Here is a 27,359-nt window from a genome sequence, read left to right on the forward strand (position 1 = left end):
CTAACTGCTTCCTTTGTATATTCTAATAATAAGATATAATTCTATTAGTGTGTTTTTGTAAAAAGCTCAATAACTGCACCTTTGTCAAATATAAATAATGGTTTAAGAGCATGCACATGTCATTGAGAAAGTATTTATACAAAGGAAACAGGTAGCAGTCCTGTAGAAGTGCTTGAAATTCTATCTCTCGGGCTTTCACATGGATTCCACTGCCTATTGACATTAAAATAAGAAAAGTAACCTATATGCAGAAAGAAGGTTGTATTCACATTAACATTCATGAAGGCTGAGCAGCTTGAGCCCTACACATCAAGTAGGGAAATATATCCTTTGTTACCGATGAGAAAATGTCTCAGTGATAAATGGTTACAGACAGGGGTGTCACAAGGGCAAACAGCATACAGAACAGCTTCGACAAACTTAAAAAACATTTTTTTTAAAAGTCTTCTTCTCCTCCAGTTCTTTTTGCAGATTGTGGAGCACAGTGCCTATCCCCTCAAATAAAACAAAAATATTGCAATGCAGAATTCCTAACCTTTACTGAGGCACCTCCCAGAAAACAAAAAACACACTCTTTGAGAATAATTTGAAACAAAGCTTCAAAGGTTTCATGATGCATACAATATTCAGACATTCTGAAAAGAAGTGCCCTACACCCTGCACCCTGCCTGTTTGGGTCTAAAATGTATATTGTTATAAGACAGCACGGTCGTCAAAGTGCAAAGTCTAACGTCAACACTGGGAGACTTTAGGCACGTCGTTAAACGCTTTACACTCATTTACATAAATTCAAACACATTATCATACTCATTCAGTAAATTTCTGAGAAGAATCATATATGAGGTCATGAATTGTCATTTTTCAAACTAATATCTTATTGACTCCAAAACTGACTGGTAGACTTCAGTAATTTTCAAAACAAAATAAGTTATAAATTTGTAGACAGACTTGTCTCATTGAGAATAGGAAGCCTGGAACCAGGGCTCGAGCGCAATTACTTTCCGGGGCCTAACTCTAGGTGGCTCACTTTCCTCACCTAAAAACACAAAGGCTGAAACAACTGTCTCCCGCCGCCCAAGGGTTTTTTCTCCAGCATTTTGTCTTTTCTGCAGTAGTCTAGAGGATTCAGCAGGAAGAGTTAGAAGCACAGAACAATCTAAAACATGGATGTCGATACTATGCTTTGGGGAGTCCTTCCCCATCACACAGAAACCTCCAGATGCAGAGCAAGAGGAAATGCACAACAGCCGCCGACAAATCCCCTGCTAGCACCTCCCCACTCAGTGTTTTCTAGCCAGCCTTTGCCAGCGCTGTGCGAACGAAGGACAAAGGCGCAGCCGGAAGGTCGCCCCGGGCCGCCGGGTTAGCCCCGGGCCTTGGCCCTGGATCTATCACTTACTGGGGATGAAGGGGCGGGGCCGAAGGGGAGGAGTCAGGGGCGGGGCTGGAACCAGCCCCTACTTCTGGGCTGCGGCGGAATCTCTGCGTCTGCGCGCCCGCGTAGGCCTGTGGTTGGGGAGCCCCAGGTTCTAGGCTCGCCCTCGCGCCCCGGCCTCCGCCTCCTCCAGGTCCCTTCCTACCTCCGCCCACTTGACGCGATGACGCACGGCAGGTTTGCGGACGTGGCGGCGGCGCACTGCACGAAAGGCCGAGACGTTGGCGGCGGCGGTGACGGTCTACAGGGGCAGCCAAAAACGGAGGCTCGGCCATGAACTGGCCCGGGACGGCCTCCCCGGCGGCGGCGGACTTGGTAGCCGTCTCCTCGTTGAGTCCCGCCTGCTAACGGGACAGGTAAAGATCGCGGTGAGAGGTCGGGGGTGGCCGGGTCCCGGCCGGCGGGGTTGGGCCCCAGCTGCACCCTCGCTGGAGGCGGCGCGGACCCCGCGGCCGCAGATGTGGCGAGGCACCTGGTTGGGGCTTGGACCCCAGCCCGCGTGGAAGAGACTCCGAGGCAGGGGAGACCTTCGAGACCAGCTCCACTAAAGCCCCTTGTTACACTGTCGGGGAAACTGAGGCTCAGAGGAAGGACTCCTACTTGCCCCAATCCCGGAGCAACGCATTTCCCACCTAGACACACTACATTTCTCCTACAACTTCGTGTCTCTGTTGAATATTCGTTGACAGCATCTCGTCCACATCGTCCAAGTGTGATGGTGTAAGGTAGAGATCTGAGATTTAATTCTCGCAGGGGGTAACAGGGAAAGAAAAAACAAGACGTGTGGAAAGGAGGAGGAGGGAAGTTAAGTTTTTAGAAACTGAATTGGCCCTGGCAGGTACAGCCCCTGTGATACTGTCCCAGTGCTGAACTGGATTGTGACCTGTGGCCCTTTTATTGCTCTCTGCTTAAGGAATGTCAAAGCGAAACACCCAACAGCATTTATGCAGCACGAAGGCGTTTGGGAAATCATTTTCAGTCAGAAAGTGAGCTGATGAGTGCTTCAACACGGTATCCATTGTGTTACTCTTGTCATCTATGTAGCATGCAGGCTTGTTTTAGTTTTCTGAAGGGGGTATTTGTGCTTTTTTTCCCCCTGCCTTAAGAGAATTATGACAGGTGAAGAGAATTGAACCAGATGACTTGAATGCTGGGTACTTTCTAATCTCTATATACTTGGCTCAGATAATTATATGCCTGGGCCAGAGTCTACCTTTTCGCGTCAGTTAGGGGCACAACCAATTCTTGATTATTCAAAAACAGACTACACAGTTTGTGGTATTCTACTGCCTGCGTTTCATTCCAAGCGGAGTGAAAAGATCGTGAAACAGATGACGTTCTAGTCTTTAAATATTATTTAGCAACATATCATGGAGAGACGTTGATATAAGTGTCTAAAATGGCTTTGGGGCATTGCTCAGTGAATTTCAGCTGTACTAAGCCAGTTTGGGGTTCTAAGACCAAATTATCAGGGGAAAAACGCCTAAAGGGCAGCATAACTGAGTCAGTATAGCCATGGGTAAATCGCTGTATATTAAGTGGTTCATAACTTTTTAAACTTTTTGAGAATATGAAAACAATAAATATTATCCCCAGAAAAATGTAAATATGTATAAAATTTTGCCTAGGAATCCACAGGATTCACAGACATTCCCTACATTAAAGACAGGAAAGACTGTAAAATAAGTGGAAATTATTATCTGTTTTAGATGAAGGTGAGATACTCTACTCTTTCAACTTTTTTGAGAACAGAATAAAAATAAAGCATCCTTAATTTATTATGGTATTAAAACAAGTTTAATCTTTAAGCTTGTTAGAGTTGTCACTTGTTAGAATTCCTTGAAGGAACAGGTGTGACTTTAAAACTGCTTTTAAGATGTAAAATGTGGTAGCTTTCTTTAGTTTGGTGGCTGTTGAGTTAGGAATTCCAGTTCAATAAATAATGTAGCTCTTGGGAGAACAGGTGAAATTATCGACTTAATATATAGCTATTAGTTAGTTATGTTATCTGAATAGAAACCTTTGAGATTTTGAAGCATTACAGTGTTGCCACAGAGCAGAGTCAGAAACTGGTTTTCAAGGGTTCTATTCAATGATATGAAATAGTTCCCCAAATTTTAAAGTATGTCCCGACATATAGAGTATGTACTCTATTGTCATGTATATTACAAATTCAGACTTTGGGAGTTGGTCTTTTTCGATTTTTTTCTTTTTCACCTGGTACTTGTCCACAGTATTCACAACTGCCTTTGATACATCATTTAGTCTTGGCTTCTATGGCACAACATTTTCTTGGTTTCCTCCTCCTCTGAACACTTCTTTTCGTCTTTGCAGTCTGATTTTCCTTCGTCTAGGTACTAAATGTAGCAGCTCTTCAAGGGTCAGTCTTGGACCCTCTTATTCTGCGCGCGTGCTCTCTCTCTTCCTCCCTCCCTCTCTCCCTCTCTCCCTCTCTCTGTCTCTCTCTGTCTCTGTCTCTCTCTCTCTCTCTCTGTAATCTCATCTACACAGCTTCAGTTTCCACCTATGTGCAGATGAGTCATGAAATTATATCACCCAGACCTTTCTGAATTTGACTACATAGACCACTTGACTACTTGACATTCTTTTTGGTTGTCTTAAAGGAATTTACACTCAGCGTCACCAAGCCCCCCCCCCCCCGCCCCCACCAAGCTCTTTTTCCAGTGTTCCAGATCTTAGAGAATGGCACCACCATTTACTCAGGGATGCAAATCAGAAGTCTTGGTGTGATCCTTAACTAACCTCTTCTCTTCATATCTGAGCCACATCATTAAGCCTTAAGTATTTTATCTCCCCAAATTCCTCTTACGACCTCTCTACTCTCCATCTTTCACAATAATTGAGGATAATCTACTATCCTTTCTTATGTGAACAATTAATATGAAGCTAAAACTGTGAATGTGGTAATAGTTTTTAATGTTCTTGTATTGTTTTTTGTTTTTAACATTGACAGACTTTATGGGGGCGGGGATCTGGTTTCCACCTGGGATCCTACCCTCTTAATATAGATAAGAAGGGATTTAGAAACCTTTGTACAGTATCTGTTCTGGGCCCCCAGGGCAGGAAGGGGGTGATTGCTGCGTGGGCGGGCTGGAAGGGTGGAGGCAGGGCCCTTACCACCTGCATGCCCACATCCACCCTGAATATGAGGGTGGGGTGAGATGCTTTGGGAGGGGTGAGGGAGTCCCCAGGCTAGGGGCAGGCTGGCAGCAGGGGCTGTGACAAGTAGCCACAGCTTCAGCAGCACTTGGCGCCATGGTTGCAGGGCAGCTTGTTGCTGGCATCGTCAGTGGTGCACCTGTAGTCATAGGTGAGCTCCTCACCATGCAGGGTGCAGTGCAGGGTAGGTGAAGATGGTGATGGGCTTCTGGCCCTCCACGTGGGTGACTTGAGAGAAGCAGTCGGGCTCACAGGAGTGGTTGATGACACGGGCAGCATTGCCATGCATCGTGGCATCCCCACATCAAAGTCATCCATTCGGAACATGTAGCACCCAGTGCCCTTCCCATCAGAGAACTTCTCCCGCTTATTGTTCTTTTTTTTTTTTTTTTTTTGCGGTACGCGGGCCTCTCACTGTTGTGGCCTCTCCCATCGCGGAGCACAGGCTCCGGACGCGCAGGCTCAGCGGCCATGGTTCTCGGGCCCCGCCACTCCGCGGCATGTGGGATCTTCCCGGACCGGGGCACGAACCCGCGTTCCCTGCATCGGCAAGCGGACTCTCAATTACTGCGCCACCAGGGAAGCCCCTTATTGTTCTTTTTTAATGAGGATAGATTAACTTGATGAAGGTGAGTTGAGAGTGAGTACACTTAGGTCAGCTCTCATCTCAGTCAGTCTTAAGATGTCTTTTCTGAAGTAGAAATAAATGTAGAACTTATAATCTGTTCACAATCTTTATAGACCATAAATTGAGTTTCATGAGGACTTTGGTAAGTTTGGTGAAAAGCTGCCAGGGAAGAAAAATCCCTGGTTGAGAGCAAAATTATGACCTGTATAGAAGGCACATACTATACTAAATAAAAATACTGAAATCAGCATGATCCAGGGAAGTAGTTAGGGAGTTCAAAAGACAGTTCAATCCCATGGAACTTAAAATGCAGAACAACTCAAAGTTTGGGGTTCATAAAAGTGTTGTGTGTGTACATATAAAACATATACTTTGATTCTATCAGATCTGTAAATTGTATATATGATCACACGTTTTTAAGACATAATACAAAATTATTTCTGTAATTTTCTTCACATACTCAGAATGGGGAAACTTAATTTTTTGACCTAAAAAAATATAGCAATTTGCCCTTGTTAAAATGTAATCATCACCATGTTTTGTGATATATGGTCTATAAGAATGGATTACTTCTTCCTCCCATCCCATTGTCTCCATTGCCAAATACGTTCATTGTACTTCAACAACAATAAAACTTGAACCTAAAACCATTCTTTAAAAAACAAAAGATAAAGTGTCCTGAATATAAGATTCATGTAAATTAGTCAAATGGATCAGCTACATTCCAAAGTTTTCTCTGCCTTCTTTCCCTACCAGATTTTGACATTATGGCAGGGAGGCATCAGAATCGTAGTTTTCCTCTTCCAGGAGTTCATTCAAGTGGTCAAGTACATGCATTTGGAAATTGTACAGACAATGATATGTTGGAGGAGGATGCTGAAGTGTATGAGCTTCGATCCAGAGGAAAAGAAAAAATCCGAAGAAGTACATCAAAAGATAGACTTGATGACATTATAGTATTAACAAAAGATATACAGGAAGGAGACACTTTAAATGCAATAGCCCTTCAATACTGTTGTACGGTAAGTTTTAATTTGATTTTGCATAATGCAGCCCCAAATAAATTATTTGTTCATAGCACAAAACTGAAATAAATTCTGTGCCCTTTTATCTTGCATTCCCCCCCCACCCACTTTTTTGTCTTTTCACAGAAATCAGTATCATGTTGGTGGATGTTAACTTTTTAAATTTTTAAGTGAATACTTGAATTTCTGTTTATTTCTAAATCATGATTCTATTTTCAGATTGAAAAACACTCAAATGTGTTTATTTTTCTCCTTATTCAAGTTGTAAGGGAATGTAGAAATATATAAGGAAAGGTTTTTTCCTGCCCCAGTTTCCTGAGATAGCACACGTTGGTGTATTTCTTTCCATATGTTTTTTGGGGGGAGATATATATGTGTATAGTGATTTTTGTGTTTAAAAATTGGTTTATATTATACCTATTACTCTGCAAGTTGCCTTTGACTTTTTCATTTCTTAGTATACCGTGGATATCCCTCATAGCCTTATAGATCTAACTCATTATTTTATGTAGCTATATGATGTTGCATAGTGTGGATGTACCATAATTATTAAGTTGTTCTCTTACTCATTGATAGGATTTTCTCCATGTTTTGCATTGTGCAGTGAATATCATCACAACTGGTACCTTATTTCTGTGAAATAGATTCTCAAAAGTGGGATTTATAGATGAAAGGTATATTTTTTATTTTACTAGGTATTAAACTCTGTTTAAATCCATTTAATGTCTGTGTCATGTCCATTTTGTATCCATAGCATGGAATCTGTTTTCATGTAAACACATTGATATGGAAACTGTTGATATCTTTCATTTTCAAACTTTTTATTCTCATGCTTCCAAAAGAATTTTGAAATGTATATACTGTGTACCTCCTTGCACCTTTTAAAGTGAACATCTTAAATACATCCTGACTTAAAGTAGTTATAAAGGATTTAATTTCCAGAATGTTGTCAATATTGATATTTAAAAATAAGACTATTAGAATATTCTTTAAATATATGCATGGAATCCTAAATACCACCAGGATTTGCTACCTAAAATCATTCATTTAAAATATATATATGAGCTCTTTTTTTAGTAGCATGGAATTTTATATTTAAAATTTTTTTATATATTTAAATTTTTTTTCTCCTTGATTAATATTTTCATCCCCCCAAAAATCTTTCATAGTATAAAATATTTTTATCTTGAAAACCTTTTATTGATTACCTGTCATAGTTCTTTCCAATAGAAACACACACATATATTGATAAATTTATATATATATTATTTAATTTTAAAGTCTCTGATGACCATGAGGTTCTATGTATTATTTTTCCTGAATAATTATTGCCATTATTCACAATTGATCAAAACAAACATTATAAATTTTAATTTAAATGTTTAATAAATATTTTATTGAAATGCATTTCTTGATGAGGTAAGAAAGCTGGGTTTGGGTTTTTTTTTTGTGACTTGTTCATGTATGGCAACATTATTTATTGTTAAATCAGAAAATATCTGATTTCATTCTTTAATGCAAATAAAATTGTTAATATGTGTTCTGTAGAGAAATAAGACCACTGAGAAATAAATTATAGAATGTGCTTTAGAAGGATGATAATGGAAAGTAACCAAGACTTTAAAATTAGGGGCAAGACTGAAAATATCAAGGTGAAGATCCAAGAGAAGAGTGTGGTCCAGCAGCTCTATTAGAGAAAGACATTAGTTTTCTTTTAATGAGCCTAGAAAATTTTCTTAGAAAAAGAGAAATTTGAAGTGCCATCTGAATGATTAAAAATAGATCATATTTCCAATGAAGTGAGAAGGAGAAAGTATTTCAGGCATGACAGTGATGTGGAGATTTCAAGGAGGAAATAAGGCGGACAACGGAGGAAGTTTAATAGCTGTTTCAGAAATGAGTGACACAGACTAGGATGAAGTGATTTAATATAACTGAGGGAAAGTTTGATATATAGTAAGAGAACATCATTGTAAGATTTTAACAAGAGTGCTGCAGAATGGGGTGGTGGGGGGCGGGAACCTGCTGGTGAATTAGAGGGAATCCAAGAAAGAAGTTACTGGAAGATGATCCAATGAATATGATTCGGGCTTAGGCTAAAATATTTATAGTAAAGAAGAGAAGAAGCCAATAGAAAATGTATTGGGGGGAAATCACAGGGTGTATCCGCTGTTTCCTTAATTAAAATGAAGAGTGATGAAAGGCAGCTGAACGTTAGGGAAAAGATGGCATTGGCCACAATAATGGGAAAATTGATACAGCAGAGATAGGGAGTTAAGCAGTGCTCCCTTTTGACAGAGCTCAACTAGCAAAAAAAAGATTAACCTTACAAAAGGATTTATCATTTAAAAATATGGTAATTAGTGCTATATTCCACTTATAAATATTCAGCCTTAGGAATTATTAAAAACATGCCTGTTATAAAACAGTGATAAGAGGAACGAAAAGCTCAAGGTTACATTTGGAATCCTAAATGTAACCAAGGAAGTTAGCATAACAGAGAAAATATTATAGGGATATTTAGAGAGATAACCTAGGTAGATGCTAAACCTTGGAAACCTGGTTCAGAAAGATTATTGAGTAGTTATTAGTCAGAATATACAATACCAGGCAAAAGAGCATTTAAAGAGAATAGGATCAGGCTTTGGGGTTTGTCAGTGAATCTTCATTTGCCTTAAAAGAGTCTCAAGGTAGTAAAATGACAAAGCACCCTTTAACATTACACTCTCATCTCCAAGTTACTGTTCAGTCCTCTCTCCCTTTTCCTCCCACACATACACTTCAAAGGAATTGATTTTTCCAATAAGAACTCTCATTCTTCATCAGTAATATGCAGTTAATCCAGGTCACTACTACCTCTTAAAAACCCTGTCTGACAACCTGGATTCTGCAGGTTTCTGACTTTCCTACTATTAAAATTTAATAACAGCTAACATTTACATAACATACTGTGTGTCAGTACTGTAGATGTTCTTTGGACATTTTAATACATTAATCTTCACAGTAATCCTATGTGGTAGGTAGTATTATTACTGTCATTTTACATATGTGAAACTGATTTGCAGACAGGTTAAACAACTTGCCCCAAATCATACAGCTAGAAAGTGTCAGGACCATGCTTCAAACCCAGATAGTCTGTGCTTTTAACCACCATCATAGTGCTTTCCTGGGCACTGTTTCTTAATCTCCTTTGTGGATTTCTCTTAACTCAGCATACCCCTCAAATGTTGGCATTCCTCAGGGATCTTTCCTATGTTACCTTTTTCTCCTAGACTTTTTCTAGTGAATCTACTCTTGTGACTTCAATTACCATTTTTGCTGGTAATCCACAAATCTATATCTCTAGCTGAGAATCATTCTTCTGAATTTCAGGCATACATTTATAACTGCCTTTGGACATCTTCCACTTGGCACATTTCAAGCACCTCAAAGTCAACATGTGTGAAATCTGCGTTCATTCTCTTTTATCCCTCTACAGTGTTCCATAATCTCAGTGAGTGACATCATTATCCATCGAGTTGGCCAAGCCAGAAATCTAAGTTTTATCCTAGACTCACTTTACCTCTCTGATATCAATCAGGTGATAAATGATCAGTGCTTGGTTTACAGCATTGATGGAAATGGTGGATTAATAAAGGCAGTTGGAGAGCCTGGCATAGTAATTGGTAACTTGAGAAACACTCTCCTGCTCCCCTTACAATGGCAGGTGGAGAGAACATGTAGACAGGTTGAGGACTATATAAAATATATAAGGAAAGCTTATAAAAATGGCTGATCTGGGGGATAGTTGAATAATGCATTTACACCAGAGGTTTGGGGAAAAATGGCTTCAGGGGACAAATGAAGGAGACAAATTATCATATTTTATCAATTCTAAGGTATATTTTTTTACACATTTTAACATCTTTGAAGTTAGAATGGTGGCGTCTTCAGTATTTGGTGGGTTTTTTTTTTTACCTTAATGATACATAAAATAATGGCACATCTTAGAGTGGATTGCATCTTGGTTTTGATAAAATATGGTACTTTTAGTTGGGTAAGTTGACATTTGCCTATACTCTAATCACCACATTAGAAGAAGGAACATAAGTATCTGTAATCCTTCCTTCACAAATTGTTTACAAGCGGCAGAAGTATGATATTTGCGCATGATATAGAAAAAGAAATATCAAAAGATCCTAGAATCTACTTAAACAGCTAGGATTAGTGTTAATATTGATAATATGTGGGTGATTATAGAATGTAATTGGTGATTTCTTAAGACTGGTAGATCAAGAATGGTATAGAACTGTTATCCACAAATAATATAAAATCCTCTCTGGATGTGATAACTTACTACTTCTAATAATTAAGCTCAGTTTTTTTTCCCTCCAAAAGTAACTGGGATGAATGAATATTACTACTTCTATTTTTATTTAGAATTTAGTTGAATTTTGCTTTTTTTTCTTTACAGGTAGCAGATATCAAGAGGGTTAACAATCTCATCAGTGATCAAGACTTTTTTGCCCTTAGGTCTATCAAAATTCCAGTAAAAAAGTTTAGTTCATTGACTGAAACACTTTATCCTCCAAAAGGAAGACAGACTTCACGTCCTTCATCTGTTCAGTACCTTTCAGAACAACAGGAAGTTTTGTCAGCTAATGATTTTCTTTCTTCCAGTGAGTCAGCTGGTAGCTTTTTAAAAGAAGTAGACCGAGACATAGAACAAATAGTAAAATGTACAGACACCAAAAGAGAGAACCTTAATGAGGTGGTGTCTGCCTTGACAGCACAACAAGTACGTTTTGAACCTGAAAACAAAAACATTCAACGTAAGGATCCTTATTATGGAGCAGACTGGGGAATAGGGTGGTGGACAGCTGTAGTGATAATGTTGATAGTAGGCATAATAACGCCAGTATTTTATTTGCTGTATTATGAAATTTTAGCTAAAGTGGATGTTAGTCACCATTCAACAGTGGATTCTTCACATTTGCATTCAGGAGTCACACCCCCATCACAGCAGAGAGAAATGGAAAATGAAATTGCTCCAACAAAAGGAATACCCTTTGTCCCACAAGATGACCATAAGCTTTATAGTCAATATTCTCAGTTACCTGCTGCTCGACACAAAACATAGCAGTTAGTTCAGTTACAGTGTTAGCGATCACATATGTATCTGGAATTTGGTTGGTGAATCAGTTATATTAAATAACCACTTCAAAGGCAGAATTTAGGGAGATTGAAGATGCTTTGTTTTTCACCTTTTTTTTGTTTGTTTTTTGGAGCCATTTACAAATGGATTGAGTATAAAATCCCTACAGTTGCTAGTTGTTGATTCTGAAAGCAGTACATCTGTATATCTGTTTTATCAGTGCTTAAAGCAGAAATGAATTTAAATATGTGTCTCGGAAGTTCCTGGAAAATGCATTTTTTTCTTATTCAAGACTGGTTATGTTCAAATTTTATTTTTTAAGCAATTGTTTTTGGTTTGAGTTTATTAATAGTAAATTCATTATGCAGAATAATGATGGCATCAGATGTCTGCAACTGAAGAGAATTTATTACTAACCATCAAAATATTTAGTTGCAGAAAAGTTTGATTCTAAAATTATTTGATAGGACTTACTTAAAATTTCATTTTGAAACTTAAAAAAAACCCCACATTTAGTACATACGCTATGAAAACATAAGTAGAACAGAAAGGGGAAAGAAATGTATAATGTCTGTAATAGAAGCTGAGGTATATTATTATTTTTAAGCCCCCAAATTAATGTGTTAACTGTTGGGAAGTTGCCATTTGGTCACTAGAACACTGGATTATGTCAGGACCTAAAAGTTATCTTTGTCTCTGAAAGAATGCTGCCTCTGCTTCTGTGTTTTAAGTGATTATATTTGCCTCTGATGTTTGAAAGCACTTTTGTTGTTCTTTGATGAAAAGTGTTATACATGTACAGATTAGTATTAATTAGAAAATATTTCCTTACATACTGTGATAAGTTGCTGTGTTACATGTAATAACATGCCTTAATTACATTTAATGCCTTATAATACTTTATGTAAACTAGTATAATTTTTAGAATTAAAATTAAGCATTATTTCAGATGGTCCGATAGGATTCGTAACATAGGCTGTATAAATTTGTCTCCACCTTCACTGTCAGCCACAAGTTAATGGGATCGTAACATTTTCGTTGTCTGTCTCTGAGGTCTATTGCAGAAAAGCAAGGGTAAAGAGACCTTTTGCATTAGCAAAAACAGACAAATTGTTTTGTATATTGATCCCTTAACCTCTGTTTTTCAAAGAGAAACTTAGGTCTTTTTTCCCTGAACTAGAGCATCAAATTGGGGAAGAGAGGCCAAAGGTGTATATGGATTGGTCAAAAGAGTGCCACTTTTAAGATCTGTTGTGGATCAGAGTCTGGCTAAATAAGCATTTGCATACTGATTCCATCATTTAGTTTTTAAAAGTATGTGTTTTTAAAATGCTATCAAAATGATTCATTTGGTGGAGTCTGGCTTGCCTGTTTGTGTATAATAAAGTATGTACCTTAAGATATATTATACCACCTAATTTTCTGGGCATTATTTCCTAACTTTTAATGTTTCAGCTTTTTGACCAGTCATTTTATATTTCAAACTTCAGTCTTGATACAAAGTGGGGTGAATAAATATATACGCTTAATGAGGTTTAATGTACTTTTAGGAGCAGTGTATCATAGAAAGACAGGACAAAGATGTCAAACGTTAAAGCCCTTGCATATATTAGAGGGCCTTAGAAAATTACCAAAAAGTGTTAATATGGAAGTTTGTAGCAAATTGATTTTTTGAGTTAACTCTATTAGTTTAAGATTTAAAAAATTGTTTTAATGTGCTTTGGGCATCTTGAGAAAAGTATGATCTTTCTAATTTATGCTCAGTGTTAACTTGGTCAGTTTACATTGTATTTATTAAGCCTGCTGAAAATCAAGTTTCAAGAAAGAAAATACAGATTATTTTAGGGTAGAATGGGCTAGATGTCCTTTGAAGAACTTTGTTTACATCAAATTGATGAAATTACGGAGTCAGGGATTCCTTTTTGCTAGCGGTACTTTGAAATTGTGATAGAGAAGTCTGATTTATAAAATAAGTAACTTTTTAAAAAGTAATGAGGTATACTATGTACTTGATTAAAAACCTTTTCTGTCTTGCAGAGTGTCCTATTCCTTGAAGGCAGTATAACATATCCTTATGACACAGGCAGTTTCCTTTGTCCATATATTTGAATTACATTGGGCTGGCCAAAAAGTTTGTTCGGATTTTTCCATAACATTTTACAGAAAAAACAGAGGGAACTTTTTGGCCAACCCAATATATTTTTTTACTTAATTGAATGTAATTTGAATTATATATAATTCTATATATATGTATAACATATATAGAATTCTGTGTTATATATATAGAATTCTAGATTCTAATCCTTAAGTGTCATTTTAAAAGAAAAATTTCCTAAGCATTTAATAGATTTAGAATAATTTTAGCTTTTAAAAAGTACTAATACATCAAAATTTGTAACAAATGCAGATTACTTTGTAAAACTTAATAAAACAAGAAAAGTTATTTGATATTGTGGCTTTTGTGTTGAAACCCTTATTTGAATTTACTTTGAGGCTTTACATTAGAAGATATACACACACACACACACACACACACACATACATGCAGATGTAAAAGTAACGGAACTGTGAATCACTGCATTTGGTTCACTTAAAAAGTTGGAGTTGCAAGTGAAGAAAAACCTATTTTTAAAAAGGGCAGATTCTTTCTTAAAGTCTGGGTACAAATGGTTAAGATTGCTTCAAACTAATGGATGCCATTTAAATTAAATATTTTTTGCCATCGTATTTCTAGAAAATTATAGGATTCATGTCCCCAAAAGATATATTAAGATCAGTTATAGAGTCTGGTGGCCACGTTAAGAATTAGAAGACAGTAATGTTAAATTAATTTCTCCAAAGACTTTTTGTTTTTTAAAGCTTATCTTTTTCTGGACTCTACTTACTTGTTCAGTGGCCTGAAGAGTTCTTTAAATGAACCACTATTTAGTCATTAGTTCTTTTTAAAGTATCTACTACAAAAATTACCTACTTGGGAATATGAAGGATACAGTTAGAGTTTTAGAAATATAGTAAAACAAAGATCCAGTCAAAGTGTTACAGAGTAAAGATGTAGTTTTTAGGAGTCTGTATTTAAATGGTACATTATGATGGGAATCATTCTTATTTTGAATTACAAAGTTGCTCAGGAAATCAGTATTTTTCTTCCAAGTATGTGCATATTGCACGGTTAGATCATAGAAATCTGATGCTTTATTTCTTTTTATGTATGCAAATTAATAAGTCTTTTGTATAATGTATTTTATACAGATGCAGCATGGAATTGTAGAATGTTATGTTAGCATGTACATCTGTAAAACTGGTTTTTAAAACTTCTTGCCCCTCATTTTTCATATTTTAAAAGGTCTGCAAAATGTAATAAAGTTTCTATTTTATTATTCAATCGAAAATGGAATCTGGTTAATTTAATTGAATAAAGCAAACCTTTTCTCCTCCTCTAACTATTAGAGATACTATGTAAGATAGACTGAATTGCCAAAGATTTACCAATTCAGATTCCCCCTTGTTATACTGAAAAAATACACTGGATTGTTTATAGTACATAAGTGAAAGGAAATGAAAAAAATTTCAGATGAATGTTATTTGTGGGGGAATCTCTGATCTCATGGAAGAAGGCCTCATGAGACCTGGTCCACACCTTGGCAAGTTACAGATTGGTTGTGTGACAATATGCTCTATTTATATGTAAATTTTATTATCACGGAAACAACCTTTCCATTTCAAAATATTAATTTTTTAAAATACCAGTAGCAAAATGAATTGAGACAGTTATTTGGAGTTTTTATTTATTTAATGGAGAATTTGTGGTGTAATCCTTGTTTTCTCCATTTTTAAAAGTATCTTGATCTTAAAATTGTATTTACAGTTTTTCTTATAAGAAGTTTTTACTAACTTAAGAGCCTTTAACCAAATTAAGGAAAGCCATTAATACTGTACATCTGAAGGTAGTGGGGAGGGAAAGGTTAACAAGGTCATCTGAGTTTCTTAGCATTCTCTCAATATCCAAATCTCTTAGTTTGTTATCACAAATTTAATCACCTAGAGTTTTGTTGTTGATGGTGGTTGGTTCAAGAACATTTGATACTGGCATCCCTGCTCAATAAATACACAGTTATTTTACTAGGTAAAATAAGTATTAACAAATTAGTTTTCTCTATCAAATATATTTCAGCAGGGTCAAAGAAAACAATATAAGACAAAAGGACACTATTGTAAGAATTTAATGTGTAAACAATACAGAAAAATAAGCATTAGAGCAACAAAACAGTTTTGCATCTTATATAGAAATTTTAAAGATACTTCACCAACAAGTAGGAGGTTAATCTCTGTATTAAAGCTTGCCTTCTTATAGAATAATTTAGCATTCTTTGAGATTTTAAGCCAGAAAAACAAGATTCATGCTGGTAAAGCAACCTGCAAATACTTTCTGCCTGTTCTCACAATTAGTCTACTTTAAACATAAGATCTTCCAAAGGAGGAAGACGATGCACTTAACGGAGATGGCTGGGGCCTTCCCAGGAAATCCTTGCCCATAGGAGATGCTTTACCATCTGCAGGACTAAAATGGTGGCAACAAATTGAAAGCCAGGGAAAGATTCCTGTATCTTTGGTGTATTTGCCCAATTTAAGTGTTATCTTCATATGTATAATAAAGCAAGTAAACAGAACCATAAAGATAAGCTTTCTATAAATTAAATGGTATTTGGCTATAGTACTAAGGAGGTGAGAGATTAAGAAACTTCTGTTAATTATCAATCCTAAATGACTACTTGCCCATTACAACTGAAAACTGAGGATTCTACTCTAAGAAGTACGGTAGATTGCTAATACTTTAGAGTGTTTTATTCATGTTTTCCATTTAGAATCTTTAAAATTATTGATAAGCTCCTTTAAATAAGACATCACATAGGATCAGCACAATACTGAACTAATAATGGCCCTCACACACATACTGAATTATCTGAGAAATATTACAATTGAAAGTGGTCTTTTTCCTGAGAAAGCCATGTTACAAAATGGCACAAGACAATACACATTTTCTCCAATTTTTCCCACCATAAATAAGATGGGAAAATCAGATTATAATATATTTTATGAGGAAAACATGTTTGTTTCTCAAAACTGTTTTCAATCACTTTACCATCTACAATTTTTTAAAGGGTGAGAACTAAATTTAAATTAAGAATGATCATTTCTACAAGGTGAGAGAATGAATACATATGGTAAACTTTGGTTAGAGTTTAAACAATTTTTATAGAAAATTGTTCACAAGTGAAGAAACTAAGGCACAGAAAACTTAAGCTCAATTTCAAGGTTGAGTTCAATAGTAAAGGTAGAAATAGAATCTAGGGCTCTTGATTCTCAGGTTAGAGGGTAATGGGTGGTATCTTCCCAAGAGGGAAAAATTTATTTCTTTTGGTGGGTAATGTTCATAAATCATTTTTAAAATATATAATATGAATTTCCTTGAAAATCTTTGGCATATGTGAATCATTGGAGGCTGAAGTTTATAGATATTCTCTCCCCCACCCCAATACAAAAAGGCAGGGGAGCTAGTTTTTAAATGAATCAAAAAAGATTAATCTAAATTTCAAAGTGACCTGAGTTTCATTCTGCATTGTTATATAAATCAATTGGAGAGCTCAGTCCTGTGAAACGTAACAGAGGCCACTACACCTCACAGATTACACATACATGCATACTGCAATGAGATTTATATGACTAGAATTTAGTCTACATTTTTATAAAGTACAAAATTAAATCTCAGTCTAATTTTTCATAAGCCAATGACTCAGAGATATCAAACTTGTTACAGTGGGATGATTGATTCATATATTGTATGGTATGAAGTTAGCCTCCAATTCAAGTATTTTTAATATGCATCCCAGGCCTTTGTATTGGTTAAGATGTAAGCTGTGAAATTTACTTAGCTCAGATTGGCATTTTTCCCTGTGCATGTGTTTCCAATCACGAAATTTTTAATCTCATAAAATGTGCACTTGTAAGAGCTCAGGTAGGTTTATGTAGTCATAATATAGTAGCACAGAACATACCATGTAAAAGTAAAAAATAAAATTATTTTCAAGTTTCTTTGTATTTAAAGTGCTCAATGTGCAGTATTAAACCAACTTTCAGATTATAGAAATCCGTTATGATGACTAGTAGTTTTAGAAAAGGTCAGCAGTTAAACATGAAAAAATTGTTTAAGTATGAATACATAGATTAAAAGATGCAAAAACTCTTTAGGTACATTCTAATCCAAATAATACCAAAAAAAAAAAAATCCACTTGAATACATTAGAGAGATGACAGAGGTGTTGAGAAGGAATGTCAGAGACTAATTGGTAAGGTAACTAGTATGTAAACTCAAAGTGGTTCTGAATATTTTGGTAACAAGTATCTTTCCAACAAAACAGGAACAAAAATAAAATACTCATTCCTTATCAGAAATAAAATAGAAAACAAGTCTGTTCAAATGTTCAGAAGCTGTATCATAAAAATATTTTTTGAGAAATTTCATAGCTAATAGGTTGCTTCATCCATGTTGTCATCACTGTCTGCACCAAAATCATCTCCATCTTCAAAGTAGGAATTAATGTAGTCATTTTCCTAAGTGAAATGATATATTCCTCAGTAAACATTAAAAGTATGAGTAGTAACATTAAAGAACATAATGTAGGCTGTCCCTTTAATATGTTTATAAATATCAAAGTTAGGTAATTAGAAAATATGCCAGGCTTAAAAGAAGTCTCTGTTATTTCAATGCTTGAAACACACATTAACTTTCACATATCTAACTGTGCTTTCTTCCTCAAGACCACCATCTCCTACTATTCTCAGGCACCAACTAGCTGAGAGAACATAAACGGATGCCCATTACACCTTAATAGGATTATACATCTTATTCATTTTACCTTAGTGGGATGATACATGGTTTAGTTAGTTAAACCACTAAACACTTACTCCAAACAAATGTACAAACACTCAAGAAACGAGGCCAATTTATACTAACATTCATTCGACTACACCAGAACTGAGGTTTCCAGTTACAATGCATAGCTGAGCATAAGCAGAGTGATTTTTGCTTCCTACCAAAAAACAAACGAAAAGACCTCAAGATACTAAATCAAATGCAGAAGATGCCATATTATATTACACCTAGGGCCCCTCAGTTTATTTTTTTTTTAATTTTTATTTGTTTTATTTATTTATTTTTGGCTGTGTTGGGTCTTCGTTGCTGCGCACGGGCTTTCTCTAGTTGCGGTGAACGGGGGCTACTCTTCGTTGCGGTACGCGGGCTTCTCATTGCAGTGGCTTCTCTTGTTGAGAAGCACGGGCTCTAGGTGCGTAGGCTTCAGTAGTTGTAGCATGCGGGCTCAGCAGTTGTGGCTCACGGGCTCTAGAGAGCAGGCTCAGTAGTTGTGGCCACACAGGCTTAGTTGCTCCGCAGCATGTGGGATCTTCCCGGACCAGGGCTCGAACCCGTGTCCCCTGCCTTGGCAGGCGGATTCTCAACCACTGTGCCACCAGGGAAGCCCCTCAGTTCCTTTTAAATTAAGAGGGATTAAGCCCCTGGGAACATTCTAATTCTTATGGCTGAGTAAGACTACTATCTGTGTAAATGACTCAAGATATTTCTGCTTTCTATCAAAAATTTAAAAATCTATTTTGGATATAGATTAAAAGAAATTTAAGAGCGTTATTAACCAACTGCAGTGTATGGACTGCAGCTGGATTCCAACTGGAATAAGCAAAAAATTCTTTTCCAATCAAAACTATTTGAACACTGGTTTAATAGTTGATGATATTAAAGAGTTACATTTTATTGTGTTAGGTATGATAATGATATTGTGATGTTGTTAAAGAGCCCTTATTTTTTATTTTTTTATCTTTGTGGTACGCGGGCCTCTCACTGTTGTGGCCTCTCCCGTTGCGGAGCACAGGCTCCGGACGCGCAGGCTCAGCGGCCATGGCTCACGGGCCCAGCCGCTCTGCGGCATGTGGGATCTTCCTGGACCGGGGCATGAACCCGTGTCCCCTGCATCGGCAGGCGGACTCTCAACCACTGTGCCACCAGGGAAGCCCGAGCCCTTATTTTTGAGTACATACTGAAATATTTATGGATGAAATGATATAATGCCTGGGATTTGCTTTAAAGTAATCCAAGGCAGCTGCAGGCTTGAAGTGGGGAGGAAAGGAGCAGACTGGGTGGATGAAAGAGTGGCCGAAAGGCTGGCTATGAATTGATATTTGTTAAAGCTAGGTGATGAGTCTGTAGGTGTTTATATTACTAGTCACTAGTTTTTGTAAATGATTGAAATTTGCCATAAAAAAATTAAGTTCCAGGATACACAGTTTTGAGGGCATTAGCCCGCTGTGGCCTCCTTTGACTAGCAAAGCAATAAAGCTATTCTCTTCTACTTCACCCCCCCCAAATTAATCTCCACATCTCTACTATCTACAGCAGAAATTATGATAGAGTAAGAAATAGGGACTATTCTCAAAAGAAAGTCTCCTGGATATCACCATTTTTAGTATCTGCATGGTGGGATTTTATATATAGACTTATATAAATAATATAAGAAAGATAACTTATATTATTCAGATATGTATTTCATTACTTTGTCCTCCCTAAACACTTTAATTTTCCGTATCCAGCTAAGACCCTAGGAAGTTGGCCTGGTTTCTCTGGTGCCAAGAAATCCAACAGTCTGGAAACCTGGCTGAATCCGGAGGCCATGTACCAGGGACGAGTGGCATGGTTGAGAGTTCAAGTGAGTCCATCTTGTAAGTGAGATCTTGGCAAGGACACTTGTGTGAAAATATAAGCTAGCCAATTTGTACATACAAGTGGAAATGAGTAACGAGGAGATACTGTATTTCAAATTGAGCATATGCCACTTGTGTTTAGACATGAGCACCTCCAAGTATGTTCAATGATGCGCATTAGGTAATTTTGTGAGATTAGTAATCTTGATACAAAGATTGGTACAAAGTGAGAACTTGTTGAAATTGATGGCTTAAATGGTTCTTGGCTTCATTTGGGCCCCTGCTTTTTTCTTTAACTGTAACACTCAAAAGACTGCAGAAAGAAAAAAGTCTATATTTTCTCAATTTTATATGTAGGTGTTACATAGATAATTTGCTCCACTTTACTCTTCAAAACAAAATGCTCTTTAAATCCTCAATATACATCAGGTGAGTTAATTAGCATTAATTTTTCATTAATTAGTTAATTGCTAGAAAGAGCAAAGAGTAACTTTAAATCTGGAAAGGCTTTGAGCTTGCTTATACCCAGACTCACCCAGCCTCACACTCAGAATATATATCCTTTCTCTATTAAAGTAGAAAGTTGGTTGTTTTTTTTTAAATGAAATATAGTTAGATAAACCCACTGGTGGTGTTTTGGACTCTGTTAAGACCCAATACAGAATTCTGAAATTACTAGAATCCTAATGTTTGCTGTTCTTGTTAGGACAGATCTAAATTTCAACACAGCTTAACTCAAGTAGACTTTATAAACAGAGCATTTCAAAAGCCAAAGAATATTCAGGAAAAATCTGAAAAAGAAGGGTAACATGCTCTAAAAATATTAACAAATAATCAGAAGCTTCTATTAATTGGAACATCTTAGTGATAGTTCAGAAATAGATCAATGGAACAGAGTCCAGAAATACATCTAAGTAGGTGAAGGAATCTAATAGCTGATAAAAGAGAATTTCAAATCCATGCAGAAAGAAAATTATTTACTACATGAGGTAGGCAACTGGCTAACCACTTGGAAACAGATAAAAATGCTGTACCCCCTCACAGCACACCAATATAAATTTTATAAGAATCCAAAATTTAATGTAAAGTACTTGTAGCATATAATAAAGATTTCTTAGGTGGAGCAATTCAGGTGAAAAGAAAGATTCAGAGTGTGGTGTGAGAAGCTGAAATGGAGTGAAGAGAATGGTCACTTGCAATGCAGAAGAAACTCTCACCCTAGGGTTAATGCATGAGACGTTTACAAAGTCCCAAAGAGGCCGTGACCAACAAACTTACCCTGCTTGACTGACTCCAGCTTATTTTGAAATGCACCATGTTTCCGAAAGTTGGAAATCCCAAATCTAAAACACTGAGTTCTGACTGAGATACTTGAGGTTGGATTATGAATGTTCTCTGATAGTGTCCACATGCACTTTAAGATTTAAAACCTGATGGTATTGCAGAGTCCCCCCTCAAACCTATGTGACTAAACCATTAATTACCTTATTGCTGACTTAAAATTGTATGTATACAGATCTTAAACTAATCTGATCAATTTCCTTAACTTGTGGACTTCCACTTTCAAATTTGCCTATCAAGTTACTTTTACCTCCTACATTCCATTTGGTATCACTATAATTTCAATGCTATAATAATTCTCCTGGTACCAAGAATTTGATGCCAGTGATAATAATATACCCCTGGTTCCCATCAACTTGGTTTTTGTTTGTTGGTTTACTTTAATTATATACCATATTAGCTCATCCTTAAGCTTAGTTAACTTTGTTACTCTCCCAGAATAGACCATTACCTCTTCTTGCTCTTCTTCGTCATATTCCTCTTGTTCTGCAGCATTGTCATCCTCCTCCTCATCACCTTCTTTACTTTTCTCTTTGCTTCCTTCTTTCTCTTCATTTTCCTCATCTGATTTTTCACCATCACCTCTCTTTTCCAATTCCTGGTATAAATGAGCTTCATTAATTTAAATGGAAACCACTAGATTCTGACTTACCTGCTCAACCTCAAAAGAACAGCTACCTATCACCCTAATTCTAACCCTCCCTTACTGACGCCTCCAGGCCACCACCTAGGACACCGTGAGTTAACTCAAGAAAGATGGGACTAAATGGCCTGTCATTACACTGGTATTTTCTCTGAGTTTGCTACTTCATAACTGGGTCTTGAGTCATGCTGTGATATCAGCTCTGCTGCCCAATGCTTTATTTTTATGATTCCTATCCTACCTCCTTCTAAAATATTGAGTTGATTCTGTTTATGGAGAAGCACTTTCAGAATGTTATTTTGTTTTCCTTCAAACATGAAAGGAGAAAAGAGAATGTAATGGTAACATTTCAAACTATGTTTCAGTTTCTAAGTGAAACTGTTTAAAATAATATCAAGCAATCCTATTTGCAGATTATCCAAGTTCTTATCTCTATTCTCCCTCATTATTTACTTCCCATTTCCAAGGATTTTTGTTTCTTAATGTATCTGGCAGGTACATTAAGAAAAGAGATTAAAACTCAAATCTCAGTAAATATTAGCAATTATTAGCAACTCTAAGAATGGAGGCAAAGAAGAGATGCAGAGTTAGAGAAACTTTGATTACCTGATGGCTCCACTTATCCACCTTGTTAAAACCACTGCCACCTTCTCATAAGACAGAGATTTAACTTTAAGATTATATCTTTATATTTCTATTATGACTACCAATAGTTTTTTCCATTTGATAAAAAGTGACCTGTTTTTATTACTGTTATATCCATTTGCTAAATTTTTCTATTCTTAATTTTCACAAGTGACAGAATTTCACCAGTTTTCTAGGAGGTGGGGGACAGCAATAATTTCATATATTAATACTCATAATTAATGCATAAGATCACTTTAACTAAAACACTATTATTCTTAATCAGTAATCAGAACACAAATTCATAAATCTGTAAATACTCTACCCTATTATAAGATATTTGCTCTGTAGATTACATACAGAGAGAAAACATATTTTGTATTTGGTGTGATTACAACTTAACTATTCCATTTGGTTCTTAAATATTTTTTAATCCCTTTAATTACATTCAAATTTGAATTTAAGAAAACCAAAGGCAATGAAAGACTACATCAGATAGTCTCAATTTTTAATCAAAATTCAAACTCTACCCTTCCTGTCATCTTACCCCACTTAGGTAGAACAAATAAGACCAAGGTAATGGACGTAAGATGATTTATCTTCATACTGACCCATGTTACCTTATATGAGTTATTACTACAATATAATGTATGCAATTTTTACCAATTGGCAATCCCTTTGGAAAACTACATGTAAACAAAATAGTATTTACAGATTTTTAAGTGTTTATAAAAACACGTACATATAATGATGACATATTAATGTGAATTAAGTTATGAAATTTTTTTCTTTTCTATTTTAATCAAACCCTAGTAGAAAGGCCTACAACCCACAAGATTGTATAGTTAAAAGGGAACTGTAGCGCTATTCTTATTTAACTCTGTGCAAGGTATATGCTATATCTGAAAAATCATGCTATTAGCTATTATTTAATAATTAACAATAGAATTATTTAAACCAGTTATGTAAAAATATTTTCAAATATAGAATTCATTCAGTGCTATGTAGGGAATAGGAGGTCTTGATTTCCACTACTGCCACCTCAATTATCTGTAAATAAAAAACTTCAACTTTATTTCTACTACATAGACCTAAATCAAACCAACAAAATACCTAAATCAGTTAACAAATATCAGATTTATGAAATTTAGAAAAAAGATCTCATACACACTGTCTCATCACTTTATTCCTTTTGTGTTAAGGTATTAGTTTTAATTCATCTACTTGGTAGTCTCCATTTTCTCTTCTGTGAGATATAACTATTTACCCCTACTACTTTATGGATTTATTTAAAGAACAATGTGAATAACACAATGTGAAAACACTTTGAAAACAGTTGAATTATGAACAGTTAACAGTTCTTCTAGCTTACATACTATAGATCACTCACAGAGCCACCTGTATGTCATACAGAAATAAGCTCAAATATTAGTTTACTGCTATCTGATTATTCATACAATAACCATGAGATTTGACTGGATGTCATTCCCTCTCCATCACAGAAGTTTTATTAAAGAAAACTTGCAATTACTTTTGCTGAAGAAATGAACAATAGTGGAGTCATCTGGAAGCTAACTTTGCTCTATTAAATAAAGCTGCTAACTCATTGGGATTTCTAGATTTAAAATTCCAGTTTTAACAAAGTGTGTAATGAAAAAAAGGTGTTTAAATGTAAGGAATAAGGAAATACAACTTGTTCTGATGAGAAACCACATCCAGAGGTCCAGATCTATCTTCCTTATAGCACATGTCATCTTAGCAACTTCTTTCCAGGAAGTTTTAAGAACAGTCAGAATCTGTGTTCAATCAATACAAGATGGCTAGTTCTGCAACCTCATCCATCATTCCACCACAGTAAAACCTGACAGTTATTGCTATTCCTTCAACAATCCTCCTGGCTTGATTTTCAGACATGTTATCTTCAGTTCAAGTACTGGTCAAAAGTAAAATTTAAAAAGATGAGTTTCTGTTACCAGGTAGCTATGCCAACTTGGCCAGGCAAGTAAAAGTTTTAAAGCCTTGACGTCCTCATCGGTAAGTAAGGAATAATAATACCCATCTCTCTTTGTTGTTATGAAGCCTTAAGCATATAATGGATGTAAATAGCTCATCAAAGAGCCTGCGATTTAAAAAGTTCTCAAAAAGCGCTAGCTGCTATCATTATCATCATCATCATCATTACCATCACCATCACCATCAATGCAAGGTAATTCACGCATTGATAGTGCGAATAAAGGGAATAAACTGGTATAACCTCATTGGAGAATGATCTGCCAATATTTATCCATGTTTTCCATATTATACAGTACACATAACAGCTGACCTAACAAGTCTACTTCTAGAAATCTATCCTAAACATGTGGAATCACATACTTAACATGGATTCACTGCAGCATTGTTTATAATGGTGAAACACTAGATGAAACATAATGTCCATCAATAGATTACTGATTAAATAAATTATGGTTCATTCTTATAGTGTAGCCAAAAAAAAAAAGAAGAAAAAGAAAAGAATGAGGGAACTCTTTCACAGACTGACATGGAAACATTGCCAAGATATTTTAAGTGATAAGGTGAAGAGGCAAAACAGTGCAATATGCTGCTTTTTTGTCATTAAAAAGAAAAAAAATCTGTATTTTCTATGCATAAAATGTTTCTGGAAGGATATATAAACTGTTAACACTGGCTGTCTAAAATAGAGGAACTGAATGGATGGCTAGGGACAGGGATGGGAGGGCATATTTTTAGTTTATTAATCTTTTTAATTTTACATCTTTCTTTTGAAATATTAAAAAATAAAGATATAAAAATAAGTGCCATAAGATAGGATTTTCCCTCAATAGAATCTTCTACACTTAAACATAAAGCAGAAGAAAAGCATTAAAAATACACATAATACCAATAAGAGAAAAAAATGAGAGGTTTTTGAAGGTATACATTCATGTTTCTTTCCCATGCATAATCCAAATGCAAGGGGAAAAGAGGAATAGAGTGGGAAAGGAGTCAGGTGACAAAAGGTGAGGCAAGCTGACAGGTGAGTCGTAGAGAGGACAGAATGGAGCCCCCATATCTCCCAGCCAACAATGTTCAAACCTTGCTAGTTACCCTGTATGCTGGGCTTGGCTCTGCCAAGTGTACACGTTATTTAAAAGAGAGAGAAGGTGGAAAGGTGGAAGAAGACAAAAAGAGGTATGACATTTTTTCAGTTTGTTCTTATAATAAGAAGAAAACCTTACCTCAATTTTCTTCAATACATCTGCAGTATTAGTGAGTGAAGTGCCTTTGCCTGTATCTTTTGCCTTTTTGGATTTGGGGCCTGCTGAAGTAAAACCACTGTTAACACATTTTTCTATAACAGCAATTGTATATTAAATGTCTTCGCCTTTTAATATGCCATCTAGCATGCTGGTATGCCATACCAGGCACACATAATTTGCAGGATGAATTAATTTTCCTAAAGAATGAACAAAATAAATCAGCACACATCACCAATTTTCCATGGTGAGGAGTAAACGATAATCACTTAATAGGATATTTTCTAAGACTGCAACCAGATATCTCTACTGAAAATTTGAATTGGCATTTAATGTCCTCAGGGCCAAAACTGCGACAATGTTCCCTCAGGTAGAAGCACTAGAGGGGCAGTGAAAGGCTCCCACAAATGTATCATCTGCACTGGCTTCCTGTTCACTGATCAGGAAATTTTAAATAGGGCAATCCTACCAGGTTTGGGAAAATAAAAAACAAACTTCCAGTTATAAAATATATAATCACGAGGATGATTATACATCAGTATAATCATCAGTACAGTGATGATATTATACATCAGTACAGTGCAGGGAATAGGTCAATAATATTGTAATAACTTTATATGGTGATCTAGACTCATAGTGGTGATCATTTCATGATGTATAAAAGTTATCACATCACTATGTTGTACATCTGAAATTAATATAATATGTAAGTCAACTATACTTCAATTAAAAAACATACAAGTGTAGAATAAATATGTATTTGCCAGTGGTTAAAGAGATGAGAAAGAGGTTATATTTAGGGCAGCATAGCATTATCTTTGTAATGAAGATTAAAATAGTTAAATGGGGGCTTCCCTGGTGGCGCAGTGGTTGAGAGTCCGCCTGCCGATGCAGGGGACGCGGGTTCGTGCCCCGGTCCGGGAGGATCCCACATGCCGCGGAGCGGCTGGGCCCATGAGCCGTGGCCGCTGAGCCTGCGCGTCCGGAGCCTGTGCTCCGCAGCGGGAGCGGCCACAGCAGTGAGAGGCCCGCGTACCGCAAAAAAAAAAAAAAAAAAAAAAAAAAAAAATAGTTAAATGGAACACACCCGTCATATGAATCTGAAAACTCAAAGCAATATAAATAAAATGTTTTAATAGCTTTGGGATACAAACTATTTTAAGCTGTATCAAAAATATTGCATTTTGAGGCTAATGTGAAACTGCAGGGTATAAAGAATTGTTTCACATACAGATCCTGCTAGTCAGTTACCAAAACACTATGATATGTTACAAAATTGTCCCATGGTGATCAAAAAGTATTACCATTCTTTCCCAAAATCAAACT

At 36.2% G+C, this 27,359-nt stretch overlaps 2 protein-coding genes across 4 annotated transcripts in view; one reads left to right on the plus strand and one right to left on the minus strand.

Moving 5' to 3' along the window:
• Positions 1-1,621: 1,621 nt before the first annotated feature.
• Positions 1,622-13,845, plus strand: LYSMD3 (LysM domain containing 3). 3 transcript variants are annotated; one of them, XM_032628128.1, is made up of 4 exons: positions 1,651-1,791; positions 5,061-5,244; positions 6,000-6,265; positions 10,722-13,618. In XM_032628128.1, exons 3-4 carry the CDS (start codon positions 6,011-6,013, stop codon positions 11,385-11,387), a joined length of 921 nt encoding a protein of 306 aa, XP_032484019.1. In that variant the 5' UTR covers positions 1,651-1,791; positions 5,061-5,244; positions 6,000-6,010; the 3' UTR covers positions 11,388-13,618. The 3 variants fall into 3 exon arrangements, with proteins under 3 accessions (XP_032484017.1, XP_032484019.1, XP_032484018.1); XM_032628126.1 differs by lacking the exon at positions 5,061-5,244 and having other exon boundaries at positions 1,622-1,791; positions 10,722-13,845; XM_032628127.1 differs by lacking the exons at positions 1,651-1,791; positions 5,061-5,244 and adding an exon at positions 2,050-2,160.
• Positions 13,846-15,606: 1,761 nt separating this feature from the next.
• Positions 15,607-27,359, minus strand: part of POLR3G (RNA polymerase III subunit G) — a 41,828-nt gene continuing 30,075 nt past the window's right edge. The window contains 3 exon segments of the mRNA XM_032625001.1: positions 15,607-18,011; positions 21,964-22,110; positions 26,016-26,095. Coding sequence (XP_032480892.1) covers positions 17,925-18,011; positions 21,964-22,110; positions 26,016-26,095 — 314 coding nt within the window. The 3' untranslated portion in view covers positions 15,607-17,924.

This window comes from Phocoena sinus, chromosome 3, assembly GCF_008692025.1.
Source record: "Phocoena sinus isolate mPhoSin1 chromosome 3, mPhoSin1.pri, whole genome shotgun sequence".
Classification (NCBI taxonomy): Eukaryota; Metazoa; Chordata; class Mammalia; order Artiodactyla; family Phocoenidae; genus Phocoena; species Phocoena sinus.

Excerpts from the sequence above, each read along its gene's own strand:
- LYSMD3 (XM_032628126.1), top strand. The coding sequence starts at position 6,011 with ATGGCAGGGAGGCATCAGAATCGTAGTTTTCCTCTTCCAGGAGTTCAT. Across the intron at positions 6,266-10,721 it reads CCCTTCAATACTGTTGTACG|GTAGCAGATATCAAGAGGGT; the intron begins GTAAGTTTTAAT and ends TTTTCTTTACAG.